The following is a 20,497-nucleotide window of genomic DNA, read 5'->3' on the forward strand; positions in this document are numbered from 1 at the left end:
TGAGATATCCTGCTATGTATAGTTTTTGGCCCGATCTCCCAATGGTGCAGAATGACTTTAAAAATTAAATAATTCTCATATCCGAATACATGTTCAGATCTTCACCAAAATCGAATCTATTTGTCCTTGTCAGACACCCAACCGGTCCACCAAGTCTCATCCGAATCTGTCCACGCAACCTTTTGAGATACCCTGTTCACAAACAGACAGACAGACAGTGGTGACAATTGTAGGCAAGAGAATGTGGAGACTGGAAAGAAAGTTGTGTTGAGTGGAAAGAAAGAGGAGAGTTTGATAATGACCGATACAAATCCTTCTGCCTTATATTTCCCATTAATGTACTCCTCGTGTGATGTTCAAAGGTAAAATTAACACTTTCGACAGGAAAGGTACACCCAGTAATTACCCCCAATGAGATGTGACCCCAATGTGAGAATCAATTACCCCCAATGAGATGTGACCCCAATGTGAATCGTGTTTGCTGCTTTGGACTGACTGTTAGTGTTGTCTTACTAACGAGGTAGCACTATGTTACGTGCCATGTTTGGCTTGGAAACTTTTGTATTGTGGCAGTAGCTCGATCATGGAAATAAATTAAGGGCCAATCTGCGCTGCAACTTTGCAACCCGATCGAGTGGTGACGTCAGCGCGAGAGTGTGAACCCGGCACCAGACAACACGAGGGCAGCTCTCATGAAGGTCGTGGATTCTATTTGGAGCGAAAAGGATGTATTATCGTTGTCTGACAGGTCGGTTTTCGGAACGTTTTCTCTCGAAGCACGTTTTAATTGCTGAAAAATGAAAAAATAAAAACAATTCCTCCGAGGCGAAGTCACATAAAACAGATGGTTCATGTTATTCAAATAATTACCTCTCTGCCACCAAAGGTGGACGGAGGTTATGTTTTCACCCCTGTCTGGTTGTTTTTTGGTTTGTTTGTGAACAAAAGATCTCCAAAAGTTTTGGACGGATTCGGACGAAATTTGGCAGAGATGTAGCGTGTGTGACAAGGACGAAATGATTACATTTGGGTGAAGATCCGGATCCGATTAATTTTTAAGTGATTCTTCACCATTGGGAGATAGGGCCAAAATCTATACATAGCAGGATATCTCAAAAAGTTGGGGACGGATTTGGATGAAACTTGGGGGACCGGTTGGATGTCTGAGAAGGACAAATAGATTCGATTTTGGTGAAGATCTGAATATGTATCCGGATATGAGAATTATTTAATTTTTTAAGTGATTCTTCACCATTGGGAGATCGGGCCAAAAACTATACATAGCAGGATATCCCAAAAAGTTATAGACGGGTTTGGATGAAACTTGGTGGACCGGTTGGATGTCTGAGAAGGACAAATAGATTCGATTTTGGTGAAGATCTGAATATGTATTCGGATACGATAATTATTTAATTTTTAAAGTGATTCTTCAACATTGAGTGATATGGCCAACCAGGTGGAGGTATGCTCTCTACTGAGTGCCGTTCTAGTTTAAAATGTTTTATTCTCATCTCACTATTAAATGTGATACAAAATGAAATATGTATACTTACTTAATTTCCCATTGTTCAATCTCCTCGATGCTTTTCTTATAATCGTCTTCACGATGATTTCCTGACAACTTTTAATGTTTCCTTTTTATTTACGAGTGGGCCCGTTGGTCCATTGGGTCACATTTCCATTGGTCTTCATGGCCTTGTAGCATACCTGCCTGCTGTGCTGCTTGAGCATTAGCTTGTCTTTCACCAAGCCCAGATATGCTTGAGCCAGGGGGTGGGAGGATTATACATTAATTATAATTATTGCCAAATTATACTACTATTATTAATTACGAGCAAAGGTACCCTGCGTTGCCGGGCAACGCAGGGTCGCTTCGCTGACGGGAATAAAGAGAGGTGAGAGAAAAAGGTGGGGGGAGGGGTTGGGAGGCAGAGTGGAGTGTGGTAGGGGGTGTATGGGAGGGGAAAAGGGAGGAGCAGCATGAGGCTAGGGAGGAGGAGAACAGGAGGGAACAGCAGGACAGTGAGAGGAAAACGGGGGGAGGAGAGTGTGAGTGGGGAGCAGGAAGAGAGTGAGAGGGAAGCAGGAGGAGGGGTGAGCAGGGATCAAAAGGAGGGGTGAGCGGGGAGCAGGGGGCGAGGGAGAGGGGAGCAGGAGGAGTGATTAGGGGACAGAAGGCGAGGGAGAGGGGAGCAGGAGTAGGAGTGAGTGGGGAAGAGGAGTGAGCGGGAAGCAGGAGGAGGGAGCGGGGAGCAGGATATGAGGAAGAGGGAAGCAGACAAAGGGGTAAGCAGGGATCAGGATATGAGGGAGAGGGGATCAGGAGGAGGGGTGAGCAAGGGGCAGGAGAGTGAGCAGGGAGCAGTAGAAGAGTGAGAGGGGGGGGGGAGGAGGAGGGATGGGTAGGGATCAGTAGAAATGAGAGGGGATCAGCAGCAGGGATCAGGAGGAGGGGTGAGTGGGGATCAGGAGGTGTGAGAGGTGAGCAGGAGGAGGGGTGAGTGGGGATCAGGAGGTGGGGTGAGTGGAGATCAAGAGGTGTGAGAGGTGAGCGGGGATCAAAAGGTGGGTGAGCGGGGATCAAGAGGTGGGTGAGCGGTGAGCGGGGAGCAGGAGGAGTTGTGAAAGGGGAGCAGGAGGGGTAAGCTAGAAGCAGGAGGAGGGGTGAATAGGGATCAGGTGGGGTGAGAGGTGAGCGGGAGGAGGGGTGAGCAGGGATCAAAAGGTGGGTGAGTGGGGATCAGGAGGTGGGTGAGTGGGGAGCAGGAGGAGTTGTGAAAGGGGAGCAGGAGGGTAAGCTGGAAGCAGGAGGAGGGGTGAATAGGGATCAGGAGGGGTGAGAGGTGAGCGGGGATCAGGAGGTGGAGTGAGCGGGGATCAAGAGGTGGGTGAGTAGGAAGCAGGATGAGTTGTGAAAGGGGAGCAGGAGGAGGAGGAGTAAGCTGGGAGCAGGAGGAGGGGTGAGCATAAAGGTACCCAACAGTAAGGTCTCAAGGCTGAACTCTCCACCCAGTCTCCTTCCTTCAAATCATGGTGGCACCTTGTCAAGTCCATCAATGGTGTATGCTCCACCTCCATCCCCTCCCTTATCACAAGTGGCAATACTGCAGGTTAGACCCAAGATAAAGCAGAATGTCTAACCTCTGCCTCCAAATCTCATTTGCCCAACATATCCTGCCTTGCTTGCCAAGCTTTCTGCCTGTAGCATAGAAGACAGCCATTATTCCTAGAATTCTGACTTCCTCCAGTTATGTCAACATGTTGCTATCCATCGGATCCTCCCTCTCCTCCCCTCTCCCGTTGGAGGCTGGAGTTCCCCAAGGCAGTGTGTTGGGCCCAGTCTTGTTCCTCATCCATATAAATGACCTATCCGATGCTCTGGAAAATGTTCTCTTCCTTTTTGCAGATGACTCCACATGGTGTCGTAAAGTACCCCCATCCCACTGCTAGGCAGACTGCAACTGCATCACTCTATCCTGATCTGGAATTGATTAGATGCTGGTCTAATAAATGGAACAAATCCTTAAATCCTGGAAAATCTCACTGTCTCATGCACGTCACTCTGGAAGGATCAAAATCTCATCTGGATCACTCGACCTGTCTATTTCCATGGGTAGCCACTGTAGGCTATGAGCCAGACCCCCCAAATTGACCGGTCGGTACGATACAGATGGAGTAAGGCTCATTGTGATTTTTAGCAAGATATATGTCCCTAGATATGAAAAAAAAGTGATAGCAGTGTATAACTCTCGGCCATCTCTGTGTTATCACCAGAAATATTATTATACGCCCGCTTCGCTTCGCCAAAAAATGTGATATTTGCTAAAATTGGAATAAATATGTTTTTAAGGACCACAGAGTGCCAATAATTTTCATACTGGATGCCAACTAATATAGTAATAGAAAATAGAACATTTGTGGGGGTTATTTATCAAATTTTTGATATAATGACAAAAAATATGTTAAATTTAGTGAAAAAGTGGTCGAAATCGCTTCGAGTTCAGAAGTCACATTGTACATTTTTGTCAATATTTCAAAAATGAAACTCCCAGAGTAACATTTGACCCCTCAAAATCTTCGCAAGGAACCACTGCATTGGAATATATCATTACTTTGTAATATGGTGGTTGTTTGGGGCACATATTTTGGTAAAGTTCAAAATATGTTCAACCATACCCCCTAATTTTGATATTATAGGTGCTAAAGGGTTAAACATTACTGTATTTGCATCTGTATTACCCAACTAAATTGTTATTTCCTTTTGTCATTCCAGGTAATGTGGTGGTGGTGGTGTTAGTGCTTGCCCAGTATTGCTAGTACAATCGCAATGGAAGAACAAACCAGAGATGAGGCGGAAGTGCCAACTGGAAGACATTGTATCATTCACAAGGAATCACTGAGTATTGATCCAAATGAACAACTTACCAGTCCACAAAGTTTTGAATCATGGAAAACCCTAATAAATGCTGCTCAGGTAAGAGATCACTCCCCTATACTTGACATCGCTAAATCGGTGACAGACAAGGAGATTCCAGTGATCTTCTACGATAGGAAATGTCATTACATCTTTTTCTTATAATAAAGAAAAAAAAATTTTGGCATTATATCAATATTTTGATAATATTTTGATAAATATTTTGATAAATAATAAAATAATAAATAATAAATAATAACTATTTTCTATTACTATATTAGTTGGCATCCAGTATGCAAATTATTGGCACTCTGTGGTCCTTAAAAACATATTTATTCCAATTTCAGCAAATATCACATTTTTTGGCGAAGCGAAGCAGGCGTATAATACTATTTCGGGTAACACAGAGATGGCCGAGAGTTATACACTGCTATCACTTTTTTTTCATATCTAGGGACATATATCTTGCTAAAAATCACAATGAGCCTTACTCCATCTGTATGGTACCGGCCAACCCCCTTGGCTCATAGCCTACTGGAAGAGTTTCGGTCTCTTGAACGATTAGACCCCAACCATCAGCCATGACCTCTCCTGGACCAACCACATAGTAAAGCTAGTTTCCAAAGTAAATGGCAGACTGGGGGGCATCTTCCATCTATCAAAGCCATTCCTTGCAAAATAAGAGCTAATCCCAGTCTACAAGGCCTTTGTCTATAGCTCAATGGACTGTTGCTGTCCCTTATGGGCTGGCCTTGTAGCATCACATCTGTCTCTCCTGGATTGTGGAATCTAAAGGTCTCAACATCACTGAAATCTCCCAGGATGAGGCAGAAGCATTTAAGGTCTGTTGCTTTCACATTGCAGGCAAGTTGGTGATATTTCTGATATTCCTCCCTCTGCCCTCTCAGTCCTCCAACCCTCCCCAGCAACTACGTGCACGCATTCTTCCAGTAACCCCCTCCTGGTTAAACTACTAAAACCAAGGCTGGATGCACCTCAACTCTTTTGTTCCTCACTTATTCCATTGATGGAACTGCCTTCCAGATGTCATTCTTTTCCACCCTCACTCCAGGGCTTTAAGCAGGCAGTGCCACCACCACCTCATGTCATCTCCCATCCTGACCAATGATCTGTATTACCCACGTTAACCCTTCCTAAAACAACCATCTTACTTGCTGGTTTCAATGTTTCCTCCCGTCCCTTCTCTCTCCTTTTCTTGGTAATTGTTGTTGTTGATTAGTCCCGGTCACTTCTTCTCAAACAGGCCTGCATCACGGAGATAACCCTCAATCTCTGAGGAGCGACCTACAGATCCCTACGTCGAAGATGTTGTGCTGTTGCCTTTGTGGAGCCAGGGCGCTGTCTTCCATAATATGTTTTATTAGTCCCCTACCGGTGCACACCGGAGAGGACTACAGGTTTGCACGCCGTCCCTCCGTCTGTCCGTTCATCAGTCCGTCAGTCCGTCAGTCCGTCAGTCCGTCAGCGTCAGTCCGTCAGTCCGTCACGCAACGAACAGTTTTCCGGACTTTTTTTTCTAAACGCTTAATGCTAATGATTTCAAACTTGGCACATGGTTTCCTCATGATAAGTTACAGATCAAGTTCGAACTTCACGACGTTTCGATCATTTTTGACAAAGTTATTGCACTTTGAACTTTGGTAATTCTGATAATTCTGATGATCCTTAACTCATGGCCATTTTAAGTTTTAATTTCCTTTAAAAAAGATTTTCTCCACAATAATAGGACCGATTGAGATCAAATTTTCACCGTAGGGGGGACTCGGTCTGTAGAATATTTTAATGGTAATTATGACGTCACAGGTCACGTGGTTCGGCCGCCATATTGTTTTTCGTGAAAACACGAAAACCCCTTTTTCTCTGCAACGGCTGAACAGATCGAGGCCAAACTTTGCAGGCAGAATCGCATACCCACGACTAACAAAAAAGTCAGCGAGCATGACGTCATGCGTCACATGGTTTCAGAGTTATAACGTTTTTAAGCATGAACCTTTAAAACCGAGCTCCTCCCTCATTTTTGATCCAATCGAGGGGAAACTTCACAGTTCTGTTCAGCATGTCAGTCTACTAAAATGTCCTTTTGGAATTTGCGATAGGTCACGTGGTTTGGCAGATATCGTTAATTAAACGAATTTTTTTTTTTTTTTTAATGGATATCTCTTGAATCGCTAGTACCTCAGACCGTGAGTTGGTAATAATTATATAATTCACACAGTGCAATACGTGCAGGCCGCTCCACGGAGCGACCTTGCGGGCTTATCAACGAGGCGAGGCGTGACACATGTGTCTCAGCATACCTCAGATCAAATTTGAAAACCAGCATCAACCGTTCATAAATTTGCATATTTGATCATTTTTGACAAAGTTATGGCACTTTGAACTTTGGTAGGGGACATGTATTGCAGCACAATACTCAGAATGCTTGTTGTATGTGGAGTAGCCTGGCAGAGGTTGTAGATGTCGTCACTGGTGTCTTCGAGTCTGTGTTTGTACTGCAAAATCTGTGGGTGGTATCCACAGTGGAGACGTGAAAGATGAGCACAATCAGGTCTGGGGAGTTATTTCCCTGTATCGTCGATGAGTGGGGTTTCGTGTCCAGGATACGGTTTGGGCCCAGGTTGTTGATTGTGTTTGTGGTAATCAGGTAATGTGGGTATGGATGTTTTTATTATCATAATTGATCGTTGGGGGAGATGGTTTGAAGGATGTCATTGTAGTGCCTTTGTGGTGAAGTATTAATGTGTCTAAGGTTCTGTCAATGGTCGGAAATGTAGTAGTGCGAGTCAATTTGGTTGGCAATTGCAGCTGCAAATGTGCACCTCTCAATGTACAAGTGGTTTTTGATTTTTAACACTTTTGCCTCTGTTTGTAAGTACTTGAATTGTGTTGTTCAGGTACAACTTGTGATGACGTGAAGGGCTTCGTTTTGTGTTGTTTGTACGGTGTTGAGGTGTGTGTTTGATTGGTTGGAGGACCCGGATGAGCCTGCGTAGTCAATGACTGATCCAACAATGTACTGTTTGTATATTAGTGATGTTGTTTCATTGTAATGTCCGATATCGGTGCCTGTGAGTGCCCCAAGTGTGTTCAGCCTGGGTGTGTATATTTTTTGTCCTCGGCCTCTCCGACAAGGTCAGAAATGGAGGACATTAAAATGAGCTCCGTCAGCCCAACCGATCATCCGTCCATGACCGATCATCTATACTTTTGCGTACCCGATATTTCAAAAACTGCAGAACATGCCCTTTCAAGTTGCAGACATCGATTCCTCATGACATTATCTAAACCTGATTAGATGACGGTTGTGATTTGCAAAATTCTGTTTGAAATGGCAACCATCTTGGTAACTTGGCTTGTGTACATGATATTTCAAAAACTGTTCAAGATTGAGCTTTCATATCACACAGATCTACTACTCCTTATACTACCTAAATGGCAGGGACATAAAGAAGCAACTCCTTGTTAATGTTTGTGATGTGACCTTATAATGACACGGATGTGTTAAAAGTGATGCCTTATGTATTTGTTTGTCGTGTGTGTGAGTGGGACAGGGATATTGTTCAGTGTGATATGCAGTGCAGCACTATGTTCCTTGGGGTAATTTGTTTAAAAAAAGAGTGCCTGTTGGTTTAGAGGAGGCTACTTTTGTCTGTTAATGGTGAGCCAGGTTTGAAGGGTGCTGAGGAAGGGTTAAAGTTATGCTGTGGCGGTGTTGATGTTACTATGGGTAGAGGTAATGGTTATGTCATCCGCATATGAGGCTAATTGTACGTCTGTTCTCGGGTGGTTGTGTAACGTCATGCATGGAAAGATTAAAGAGTGTGGGGGGGGGGACTGAGCCCTGAAGGACTCTGTTAGGAAACTTTTGTGTGCGTGATGACGTTGACGTTAAAATTGCTATTAAATATCATGCTATTAAAATTGCATATGATTGTCTGCATGATAGGCATGCCACCATTTGGTGTTGTTGTGCATGTTTGTAATAAGTATTGTATTGGTGAGTAAGAGTTTTGGGATGGCGTCAAGTGTTTTGCTGATGTCTATTGCGGTGAGAATTTCTTTTTTTGAAGAATTCCTTTTCTTCTTTTATTGCGGTGAGAATAGCATGTTTTGGAAATGTTCTCCTGTTAAAGCCAACAATGGTATTTTGTGTGAGGTTGAGAAGAGTGGATTGTAATGATTTTTTAATGTTGTTGATGATTTTTACCCTCACCAGAGGATAGGGTCATTCGAGTCCGTTTGTCTGTTTTTTCTGTCAGTTTGTTTGTCTGTCTGTTTGTCCGCACAGAATAAATATGATTTTCTCTGCAACCGTTGGTCCGATTGACTGGAAATTTTCACCATAGGTGCAACTCCATGTGTATAATTTTTTAAAATGATAATGATGATGTCATATGTCACGTGGTACAGGCGCTATCTTGAAAAAACCGAAAAACTTTGCACCTCTATATCTCCGAAAGTGCTGCATAGAAAAAAATTGAGACATGGTTCATTGTAAAGAACTCTCCATGGGGAATAAAATATGTTAATGATGATGTCATAGGTTCATCCATTATGACGTCATAATTCGACGAGTACAAAACTTCATCTGATCAAGATGAAATTTATTGAGTGTCATCTCGGGATAAATTGGTGGAAAGAAAAAATTATGACATCGGCACGTGGTTCGGCCGCCATATTTGTTTTAACACAAAAGCCTTAAAAACCACTAAAACATGTCCCGGCGAGGGTCTGCAATCTCTGATTGCTCTTTATTGTTGCTGTTTGTATGGGAGTGAATGGCATGATGGTGTGGTCACATTTGCATCTTGTAATGATTATTTCTTGTTTTCTAGGTCCTATATGACTTATATTTAAACAATATTCTTCTTCTTCATATGAATCGCAAGGCTGCAGGGTAATATCATTGGCAGAGGGCTTTGCTGTGCCGCTGATGCAATGCCCTCTGCTGGTTAGGGTAGGAATTTCTAATTTGTTCATGGTGCTGGCGATAGCTCACCTACTCTTCACCAAGGACACAGTTGAATATTTTACATCCACTAATTTATCGCCCAATTTAACGCCAATCCAAGGGACGGCACGGCACACACATTGATGAATCACCCTGTCCCTGCCTGTGAAACAGGGCTGGGCCGAGATGGGAACCTAGGTTAGACAGTTTTGAGACGAGTGTGGGTACTTCTAAGCCATCCGGTCAGCCCTTTGCGAAATGTTCTATGAGAATGTTAGCTTATTGATTCTCTGATGGTGTATATTGTTTGTGCGAGTTAGGGCTGCACATGATGGTGTTTTTCTGCTGTTGTAGTTAGTGATGCTATTTATGATTTTGTACAATGGTTTGAATTGGCTGGTGTGCGTACAAAGGATTGCCCGTTTTGTGGAGTTTTCACGATTACTTTGTTGTAGATTTCCGTGTTAAGTGTTTGAATCCTTCCGACTATGTCTGGTGCTTTGGGTGTTGGTTGTGCTGTGTTTTAGGTTATCTCATTGTCTGATGAGGTGTGCGATTTCTGGCATGTAGATGGGGTTGTTTTTTCTTTTTTTTATATATATATTACCCGTTGGTGTGTGCTTGGTAGCTGTGGTTGTGATGATATTATATTGAACTTTTTTTTTTTTTTTTTTTTGGATACATAATCGAGGCTCGTGAAAGAGCTAACATTTATCACACAAACAAATCAAACAGACAAACAAACAAAGTATATAAAAAGGGGAGCGGTAGACAAGATGGGGAGAGAAGGGGGAAGCACATAAACACAACATTTGAGAGCAGGGACATCGGGAATGTGTGGGAGGGGGGATTGGGGGGGCGGCGTGGGAAGGGGGGCGGGTGGGAGAAGTATAAACACAAGGACACCAAGGACATCCAGGAAAGAAGTTGGTATTTCAAAAAAGTGGATTTGGGGTGAAATTACCGGGGGTAGAAAAGATCAAGGTTTTGGATGGGGGAAGATAAGAGATGGTGGTGAACAGCTGTTTTAAAGCCCTGGAGGGAGGAGTGGGATTGAAGAGAGTGAGGGAGTTTGTTCCAGAGGTGGGAGAAAAGAGGAATGAAGGAGTGAAGGTGAGCAGAGAGTCTTGATTTTGGCAGTTTAACCATAAGAGAGTTGCAGGCAGATCTTGTGCGACCTGTAGGAATATTTGGGGGACAAAGCCCAGAGAGAGCTGGAGGAGCAATGCCGGAGAGGAGTCCGCAGAAGACAGAAAGACCACCAACCTGCCTGCGGTGAGTAAGTGAAACGCCCTCGGAGGGAGCTTCATCACGTCACGGGAGATTCCAACAATCTGAACGCTTTGCTTTCAACAGCGTGAAGACGAGCTAGGTGTGAGGCAGGAGCACCAGCCCACAGGGGAGAGCAGTATTCCATTGAGCTGTGGATGAAAGCCTTGTATGTGGAGAGGAGCTCAGGTGTGCCAAGGAAGGACTTCGCATGACGGAGGATGCCCAGTCGGCGACTGGCTTTGGAGGCCAGATTTGAAATGTGGTTTTCCCAGGAAAGATCATGGCAGATAGTGAGACCCAAAAGCTTGAGTGACAGAACTTATTGGAGAGGATTATTCAGAAAGTGGATGGGAGGGTTGTCCAGGCGGTCTTTTCGGAGAGACATCGTAAGAGTGTGAGATTTGTCAGGATTGAAAGACATGTTCCATTTGTTAGTCCAGTCTGTGATTTTTTCCAGGTCTGCAGAGAGTGAGGAGGCTGCAGACTGCCGATCTGAGGGATGAGGAATGGAGCGGCAGAGAGTGGAGTCATCAGCAAAAGAGAGGATTTTCAAGAGAGTCGGAGAGATCATTGATGAAGACCAGAAAAGGCACAGGGCCCAGAACATTGCCTTGGGGAACTCCAGCCTGAACAGGAAGAGGAGATGAGAGAAACCCATTTAGGGCCACACGTTGACTACGACTAGAAAGGAAGTCCGCCAGCCATGCGTGGAGATTTCCATGGATACCAAAGGAGGAGAGTTGGTTGAGCAGAGCGGGGTGCCAGACCGTATCGAAGGCACGTGATATGTCAAGGGAGACAGCTCTAATTTCCTGTTTGGCATTGCGGACCTCCATCTATTGTTGAGAGAGCAGAAGCAGCATGTCCAGAGTAGAGTGACCTGGACTGAAACCAAATTGATGATCACAGATAAAGCCATTGGAGAAGAGGAAAGATTTCATATCCGAAGCATTGATGGATTCCATGACTTTGCTGATAAATGGGAGAGAAGGCTGATTGGTCTGTAGTTGCTAGGATCTGTTTTTACACCTTTTTGTGTAAAGCGGTGATGTTGGCTGATTTCCAAGCAGATGGCAGATGACTTTGAGCAAAAGAGAGGGTGAATAGAACAGAGAGAGGGAGTGAAAGAGTGGAAGAACAGGATTTTAGAACCCGTGGGCTGATGCCGCCAGGTCCAGTTGCAGAATCAGAGTCGAGGGTTGACAGAAACTTTTCCACCTTGTCACGAGGAAAGGACACAGAGTCCAGGAGCAGCTGGCTACGACTGGGTACGGTGGGTACAGAGAGGGATGGGTTTGGGACACAAGATTTAGAGGCAAACACCGAGTTGAGGCATTCAGCTTTTTCACGTGCGGAGTCAGCTGTGTAGCCGTTTGAGGTAAGGGAGGGGATGGAGGGGGAACAAACACCAGAAACGGATTTGACCAGACGCCACCAGGATTTGGAAGAGGGAGACAGATAAGAGAGTTTGGTCTTGAGAATGGAGAGATATTGTTTCCTGGCTCTCCTGAGGGTGGACACACACTTGTTTCTGGCTTTGTGAAAGGAAATGAGATTTCCTTCCATTGGATTTGCTTTCCAGGAGACGAAGGCAAGTTGTTTCTGGGCAACAGCCTCACCACAAGATTCCATGTACCATGGATGGGAGAAAAGGTATGACAACAGAAGACGAGATGGGATAAATCTGTGCATGAGAGAGAGCAATTTACCTTGGAAGAATTCCCAGGATGAGTTGATGTCAGAGGTGGTAGAGATGGGAGACCAGTCCAGATGATTGATGGCTGCTTGAAGACCGTGCCAGTTGGCCTGAGTGAAATGCCAGACTCGTCGACGCTGAGGAGGCTCCCTGAGAATGGTCAGAGAGATGTCCACTTTAACAAGCACATGATCAGATGAGCCGATTGGAGCAGAAGAAGAGCAGCAGACATTTTCAGGGAAGTTAGTCATAACCAAGTCCAGAAGAGAAGATGCTCCATTGACTGAGATCCGGGTCGGGAAATTGACAGATTGTGTCAGTCCCAGTGAGTCGCTGAAGTCCTTTGCTGAGGAGCCATGGCTGGTGAGAGAGGTACCGACACCAGCCAACTGGCATGGTGACAATTGAAATCACCACATATGAGGAAGAGAGAGTTGGGATGAGTAGATAGAAGTTGGTCCATATTATCAGACAGCAAGATGTAGATGGAGTCATCACTGTTTGGTGGACGGTACAACACACATATGACAAGAGGTGGGAGCAAAGGGGAAGCCGTAGCCAGAGGTATTCCTGGGGGTGAGGTGGAGAGAGGGCAGTGCAGGGTGAGTGAGAAAGAGAGTTTTTGATAAAGATAGCAACCCCACCTCCAGGCCGAGGCTCAGGTCTATCATACCGGAGGAGGGAGTAACCCGGGAGAGATACTAAGGAATCAGAGACATCATGAAGGAGGAAAGTTTCTGTTAAGCAGATCACGTCTGGTTTGTCAGAAGCAACCTGTATGGAGAGATCAGTTAAGTTTGAACGAAGGCCCCAGATGTTTGAGGTCCATGCCATTAATGAAGAGGAAGGGGGGGGCATCGGATACAGAACAGGGGGGAGGAGGGGTCGGGTAAGATGTGGAAGAGGAGAAAGAGGTAGAGAGAGCTGTTGTAGGTGTGTCAGAGATTTCAGAATAGCTCGGAGAAAGGGAAGGATGGGGTGGACAAAAGGTTTGATGGTGATTGGGTGAGGCACAGTGAGGTGTTATTTGAGGAGGGGGAAGAGTGAGGCAGAAGGTTGGGGAAGATGGAGGTGAGAGTTGGAAGGGGGAAGAAGTGGGGAGGATGCTTTGAGGAGGAGGGGTGAGAGGGGGGAAATGGAGAAGAAATGAGGGTTGGGAGATTTGAAGGGGAGGGGCAAGGGGGGAGATTTGAAAGGGATGGGTGATGGGGAGGATTTGGAGGGGAGGGGCAAGGGGGAAGATTTGAAAGGGATGGGTGATGGGGAAGATTTGCAGGGGAGGGGTGATGGGGAAGTTTTGGAGGGGAGGGGTGATGGGGAAGTTTTGGAGGGGAGGGGTGATGGGGAAGATTTGGAGGGGAGGGGTGAGATTGGATTTTGGAAAGTGTACAATTAATGGGAAACGAACATTTATTGCAAAACGAGTTTCTTGTGACCTTCGAGTTAAAAATACGTTTAAGGACGCTGGATGGGGGGGTGGAGTGCAGGTGAGTTTAGGGAATGTATGAAAGAGGCACTGTAAGAGATGGAATTTTTTTTTGGGATGAATAGATTTGGTGAGCAAGTCGAAAGTAACCTTTTAAAGAAGAAGAAGAAAAAGGCGTTTCATATACGACAGAATACAGTACTTCAGGGGAAAGTTTAAACATTTTAAAGTTTAACAGTGAAAACTATCTGGGGAAATGGGGGAGAAACACGTGGTCGAAGAACGAACGAACGAATAAGAACAACGAATAAACGAATAAGAACAACGAATAAGAACAGAGAAGGAAATGTTTGTTTTTTTTTGGTTTTTTTAAGTTGAGATTTTAAACAAGGAAGTGGGGTGAAAAGACTGGGAAAAACAGAGAACGAAAGTTATTGGAGCACAATCGACGGACCGCTGAGAGAAAAACAAAGCCTCAAGGTAGGACACGGTACAAGGCCTTAAAAGACACGACACGAATTAACACGATTTTCTATACAGGTATGAAAGATTTACACCGAGAACTTTCCTCGGGACCCATACTGTAGGTACACTCGGGGGGCCCTTATTTTTGAAAGTTTGAAATGTTAAGCGCTCACCCTCTACAACTGGAATGTTTGCCCTATAAACAAACCAGACCAAATTTCAGCTAAAGTCATAAATATGTAGAGGTAGTCCAGTACCCTTGAACATCTCCCCCTGTAGGCCATGTGATTGAGGTCACGTAACACTAAAAACACATACCACAGATAATACAGTATGTATCACAGAAATAAATAAAACAGTTTGATAAAACATGCTTATGAATAATTATCACATCTATGGACAAGAAATATAAAATATAAAAATATATATATATGTACAGTACAGTATATATAAAATCTTGATTCTTGAAGGTGCCTGGACTACCTTTAAATATAAACAGACTTGTATGAAATTTTGACTGCAGTGTTTCGATCCCAAATGGATCATATTTACGCCATGCGAACATTCAAATTAACATTCTAAAATTTTCACCCCGTTTAAGGGCCACCAGTACACACACCATAAAATAAATACAGTTTTGACGAAAATACAAATGGGAACAATTACTTAACTTTGATAGCGTGGAGAGCGTGGACAGCTGCGAAAAAACGTAACCTCGCCGGCAAGCCTCGCCAGCAATCATTTTTTATGTGAATATGCCAATATGCCAATGTTTTGACATGCCAATATGGCGGTTTTATGTGAATATGCCAATATGCCAATGTTTTGACATGCCAATATGCCAATGTTTTGACATGCCAATATGCCGGTTTTATGTGGATATGCCAATGTTGGTTATGTTTGTAATGTTGAGTTGTTGGAATTCTTGTGCAGTGTCATGTTTAAAATGAGAGTGAAGTGTTTCAGTTGTATGGCATTGCTGTTGAGGCAATCTGTGTTATACTGGAGGATATTAGGTTACGTGTACATTTTGGGGGTTGATGTGGTTGGTTGTGTATGGGGTGGAAGTGATGAAGGTTGTGGGAATGTGTTTGGAGCTTGTGTAGGTGCATCGTTATTTGGATCTGAGCTTGGATTCAGCCAAAAGCTGCCACTGCAGGTCCATGTAAGTGTGTAGTCTGATAGTTTACTGAGAGCGGTAAAGGCCAGATGGAACCCCCTCTGACCCTGGAGCTAGTGATGCAATTTTTAGATGTGGGGAAATTGTATATGATGGTGGGCACCAGGTTAGTTTCTATCTCACCAGCTAGAACGAGGAGAAAGGGGAGAACTGCTGGAGGGAGGTCACTCCCCAAAGAGGAAAAACTGTTTGTTGTCGACATGTGATACATGTGTGAGTGTGATGTATGGGGATTTGAGTATTTGTGTGTGAGGGGTTCATGTGGAAGATGAGAAGGAGTGGGCCTGTCTCTGGGGCCCGATCAGTGCTTTGACCATGGCCGCACTTGTCCAGACAAATCTGGGCAGCAGGGCAGAGCAGGGAAAATTTATCACCCGTCTTGCATTTGACGGAACTTTCACCGCAGAGGCATCCCAGATAGTTCCTTTTCTGTTCATTTTATTTTTTGTACGTTTTTTTTTTTCCCTGTTCTTTTATTCCATTGCTAGCCGTGCCCAATTGTCGTCCTACTACTCAACTGTTAGTTCAACCTTGCTCATCCATGAGCCTTGCACTTGCAGAAAAAAAACCCAATGTTGTCTGGCACCAAACCCTGTCGATTGGCTAACAATAGCAGTGCTAAGCTCTGAAAAGAGAGATAAGATTGCACAATAGACTCGTGTGAACGGCATTGTGAAATAAAAGAGTTACCATTGGGCACTCTTACCACTGAGGAATAAAAGTGTATTATTTATTTTAAGAGACCAAACTCAATTGAATTTAAGCTATAAGATTTGACAGCACTGGAAACACATTTAATGTCACAATTTCATTGCAGATTATTTTTCCTGAACAAAAATTCTGCCATGATTTTAGACAAGCACTACTTACTTTTATTTGAAGTTGCAGCATCTATTTTTAGATAGGATTATTCCAACATGTTCAAATTTTCAGGTGTTGTAGCTTCCATGAAAAACACTGGGAGATCATCAGTGCTTGACTGATGAACTTCCAAAAAACAGAAATAGTCTACGCCAAAATTGTACAAGATCAAACCAACACATCGGCTAACTAGAACGACACTCGGTAGAGTGCATACCGCCACGAGGGTGAACAGTTTCCGTTTTGTATCCCACTGATAGGCCGGATATGGATTTGCGAACCTGAACCAAAATCTAATTGGCTTGTTCTTGTTGCCTGGCCAACACATCCACCGAATTTTGTCATAATCCATCCACAACGTTTTGAAATATCATGCTCTATATTATTTTGGCCCCATTCCATCAATGGTGAAGATTCACGTCGTGCGAAGTCCTTCCTTGGCACACCTGAGCTCCTCACCACATACAAGGCTTTCATCCACAGCTCAATGGAATACTGCTCTCCCCTCTGGGCTGGTGCTCCTGCCTCACACCTAGCTCGGCTTCACGCTGTTGAAACCAAAGCTTTCAGAAGCATTGCAATCACCCGCGATGAAGCTGTTGTGAAGGCCTTTCACTCACTCAAGGCAGGCAGGTTGGTGGTCTTCCTGTCTTCTACCGACTCCTATCCGGCCTAGCTCCCCCAGCTCTATCTGTGCCCCAAATATTCCTACAGGTCGCACAAGATCTGCCAGCAACCCTCTTCTGGTGAAATTGCCAAAATCAAGATTCTCTATTCACCTTCACTCTTTCATTCCTCTTTTCTCCCGCCTCTGGAACAAACTCCCTCACTCTCTTGAATCCCACTCCTCCCTCCAGGGTCTTTAAAACAGCTGTTCACCACCATCTCTTATCTTCCCTCATCCAAAACCTTGATCTTTTCTACCCCCGTTAATTCACCGCAGATCCACTTTTTTGAAATACCAACTTCTTTCCTGGAAGTCCTAGCAGTGTTCTGACCCCCAATTTGTCCATGTGTTTTATACCTCTCCCACCCCCCCCACCCCCACACCTACCCCGCCCCTTCCCATACCCTTTCCGCCCCAAGCCTTCTCCCTCCCACAGATCTCCCGATGTCCCTGTTCTCTGCTGTTGTACTTGTGCGATTCCTTCTCTCTCCCCATCTTGTCTCCTGCTCCCTTTATTGTATGTTTTGTGTGTCCGTTTTTTTTTTGTGATTAATGTTCGCTCCTACACAAGCGTCGATCTTGTCTACAAATATATATATATTTTGGGGGGTCAATCCTGGACCCACTTTGACCCCCAATAACCCCCCTTAGACTTCGATTTTCTTATTGCCATCAACAAACTTCGGTACATCACGGGTGATGAAAGTTGTGGTCAAGTTTTCTCAGAATTGCGTGTGTAGATTGCGAGAAAGATGCAAATCCCTATTTTGTGGGGCAACTCCCCATACACCCCTTCAGAGCCTGATCTTTTTTTCATGCCATAAACAAAATTTGGTACAACACAGGTGATTAAGTTTGTGGTCAAGTTTCCTCGAAATTGTGTGTGTAGTTTCAGAGAAGAAAGCAAATATCTATTTTGGGGGGTTAAAAACCTGGACCCACTTTGACCCCCAATAAACCCCCTTAAACTTCGATTTTCTTAGTGCCATCAACAAACTTCGCTACATCACGGGTGATGAAGGTTGTGGTCAAGTTTCATCGAAATAGTGTGTGTAGTTTCAGCGTAAAAAGCAAATTCCTTATTTTGGGGGGGGTCAAACCTGGATCTACTTTGACCACCAGTAGACCCCCTTAGACCTTGATTTATTTTAAATAGCAACGGTACCCTCCCTATGGGCGGTGCTTCAATTGGGAAGCCCAAATGAAAAGGCAAAATATCAGAATGCTTTTTTTATTTTAAACGATTCGTATAAACATCCGTTGAATCATATCACACGCAAATCATCAAAATCTAAACATTACATGGCGCCCATTTTGAAAAAAGATTGAATTCTGCAAAACGGAAGCGGCCACTACACGTCTTTCTCAGTCGCACGTTTATGTGTGAAGAGTGCGCGCTGAATCTAACACGGAAGCGGCCGCTACACCTGTTTCTCAGTCGCTTTGCACACGCTGCCGTGTTACTTTAGAGCCACATGTTTATATAGGAAGGGTTCGTCAGGAGTCTATCTACTCTCTCCTGGTATGTAGAATTTCAACAAAAGCCACATCACTGTTCATATCGGTAAATATTATTCCATCGTGTTTGGGAAAACTGGAAAATTGGAAAACTTGGAAAAATTGTAAAAACAATATAGCCTGTTTTACTCTCAGGGGTCCCAGGAATACCCACCCAAAATATCGTTGCGATCGGTTCAGCCGTTTTTGCGGTACCTTCGAACGGACAGACGGACATTTGGTGAATTATAGTAAGATGCCGTGAACAAACCTTCGTCACAACACAGCAAATATCATTTGTGCCAAATTTGTTCGCAATCCCATCAGCGGTTTCGGAGAAGAAGTTTCAAGTGTTTATGGACGGACTGATGGACAGACAGACGGACGGACGACGCGCCATCGCATAAGCTACCCTGAACTTTGTTCCAGGTGAGCTAATAATATGAGATGTCAGTAGGCTCATTGAAGAGTGAGATGACATGTTGAAAAGGTAACAACGTGCTGATAATAGGACCACCATTGGTCAGAATTTTTTTTAAACATCCAAATGATGAAGAAGCAGGAAAAGAGGACAGAGAGGAGGGGAAGAAGATACACAGTAACCTGCAAGTATGAGGATGAGGAAGGGTTAGTGGGGGTAGAAAATGTCACCAGTAGGTATAAACAAAAACTACAATGTAGAGTGTATCTTGTAGTCAGAAGGGTCTTACCATTGTCAATGACTTGGTAATGATGTCCCTGACACGTGTGTTTTTGAATGTTTCTCCAAGAAAACCCACAACCTGCTGCAGACCTTCCAGCATAATTTCAATGGAATTGATCTTACGGCCCTGCTTCTCACTTTTAAGGTTAAGGTTTCCGATGAGTGAGCAGACTTCCTTGTAGTCCTTTTGACTCTCTTTGGGTTGCTTTTTTGAAACCTTATTCTGCGCCTTTAGAAAGTCAACCTCAGCCTCCAAATCCTTCACATCGGTAGCCACACTTTCCACACAGTTTAGCACTCGCTGCTGCAACTCCATTAGCTGGTCAACCTTATTCGAGAGTAAATCCAACTTTACTTCAACTGATCCACCACCACCGTCAATGTGCTTCGAAGTCATGGAATCAGGGTTAGGCTTTTCCACATACACCTGTTTCTTCCTTGCCACAGCCTTGTTGTCGAACACCTTTGCCATCGTATTCACCATAGTAAAAGAGTCATGCTGTGAAGCCGAGACGCTCATTCTGTCCTCTGTCGATGCAGATCACATAAACAGGAACACAACTCTTTCTCAATGCAGATGAGAAGAGAGCTTCTTTGATCTTACTTTTTCACTGCAGAATTCCACCCGTTGCAAGGCAAAAAAAGAAAATGCATTCAATTATTGTTCGTCAAATGGTCTGAGAAAAGTAAAAACAAAATTGCCGAGTAGATTTTCTTTCTTCAAGAAGTTTGATTCTTTCCAAACATATGACTACAGGTTATATAACCACGGCATCATCCGTGTTGTTGCGGCATGTCAGCTCAACTGGCGGTCTGGTTTCCCTGCCGGGAATAAATCTTGATCCCATGGCGTTTCGAAACTCATCCTTAGCAACCCCCTGGATCCCTCCTACCCACTGTGGGGAGCAGGGGACCCCAGCAAGTGAAACCTGAGTGGCCAGCTATCCTGACAGGAATCCCATGAGCTTGCCATCCTCAAAGCACTTTAAAAGGATGAGGATTTGACCAATCCTGAAAGGTATTTTGTTTTTTATTGGCCTGTTATGTTATTTTGGGAGGTTTCAGAAAATTACATGAAATACAATGTCTATAAAGGGTAATGTTCTTCATCGTAGAGGAATTTGACTTTCTGCAAAATTTGAGGCTAATGTGGAGAGGCATCAAGGTGTGTGCCGACTCTCAGATGAATGTTGAACTGGGCAACCCATCTGCTGCTATCACACAGTGTTCTTTGCGAATTGGAGGTGAGTTGTTGCTGGCACCCTGAACAAATTCCAAATTTCTGCACTGACTGCTGGGAAGGCAATGGCAAGCCACCCAGCACAACCTGTGAAACAAAACTGC

The 20,497-nt window shown here is 44.3% G+C and overlaps 1 protein-coding gene across 2 annotated transcripts in view; it reads right to left on the reverse strand.

Annotated features, from left to right (window-relative positions):
* LOC137435400 (myosin light chain kinase 3-like) overlaps window positions 1-20,497 on the reverse strand; it is a 204,733-nt gene that overhangs the window by 84,914 nt on the left and 99,322 nt on the right. The window contains exon 1 of one of the 2 annotated variants that reach the window (XM_068129162.2): window positions 19,161-20,048. The exons of the other annotated variant lie outside the window; for it this stretch is intronic. Coding sequence (XP_067985263.2) covers window positions 19,161-19,673 — 513 coding nt within the window. The 5' untranslated portion in view covers window positions 19,674-20,048. Of the gene's footprint in view, window positions 1-19,160; window positions 20,049-20,497 lie in introns of those variants that run through there. 2 annotated transcript variants of the gene reach the window in all.

Source organism: Myxine glutinosa, chromosome 9 (assembly GCF_964187855.1).
Source record: "Myxine glutinosa chromosome 9, kmMyxGlut1.1, whole genome shotgun sequence".
Lineage (NCBI taxonomy): Eukaryota > Metazoa > Chordata > Myxini > Myxiniformes > Myxinidae > Myxine > Myxine glutinosa.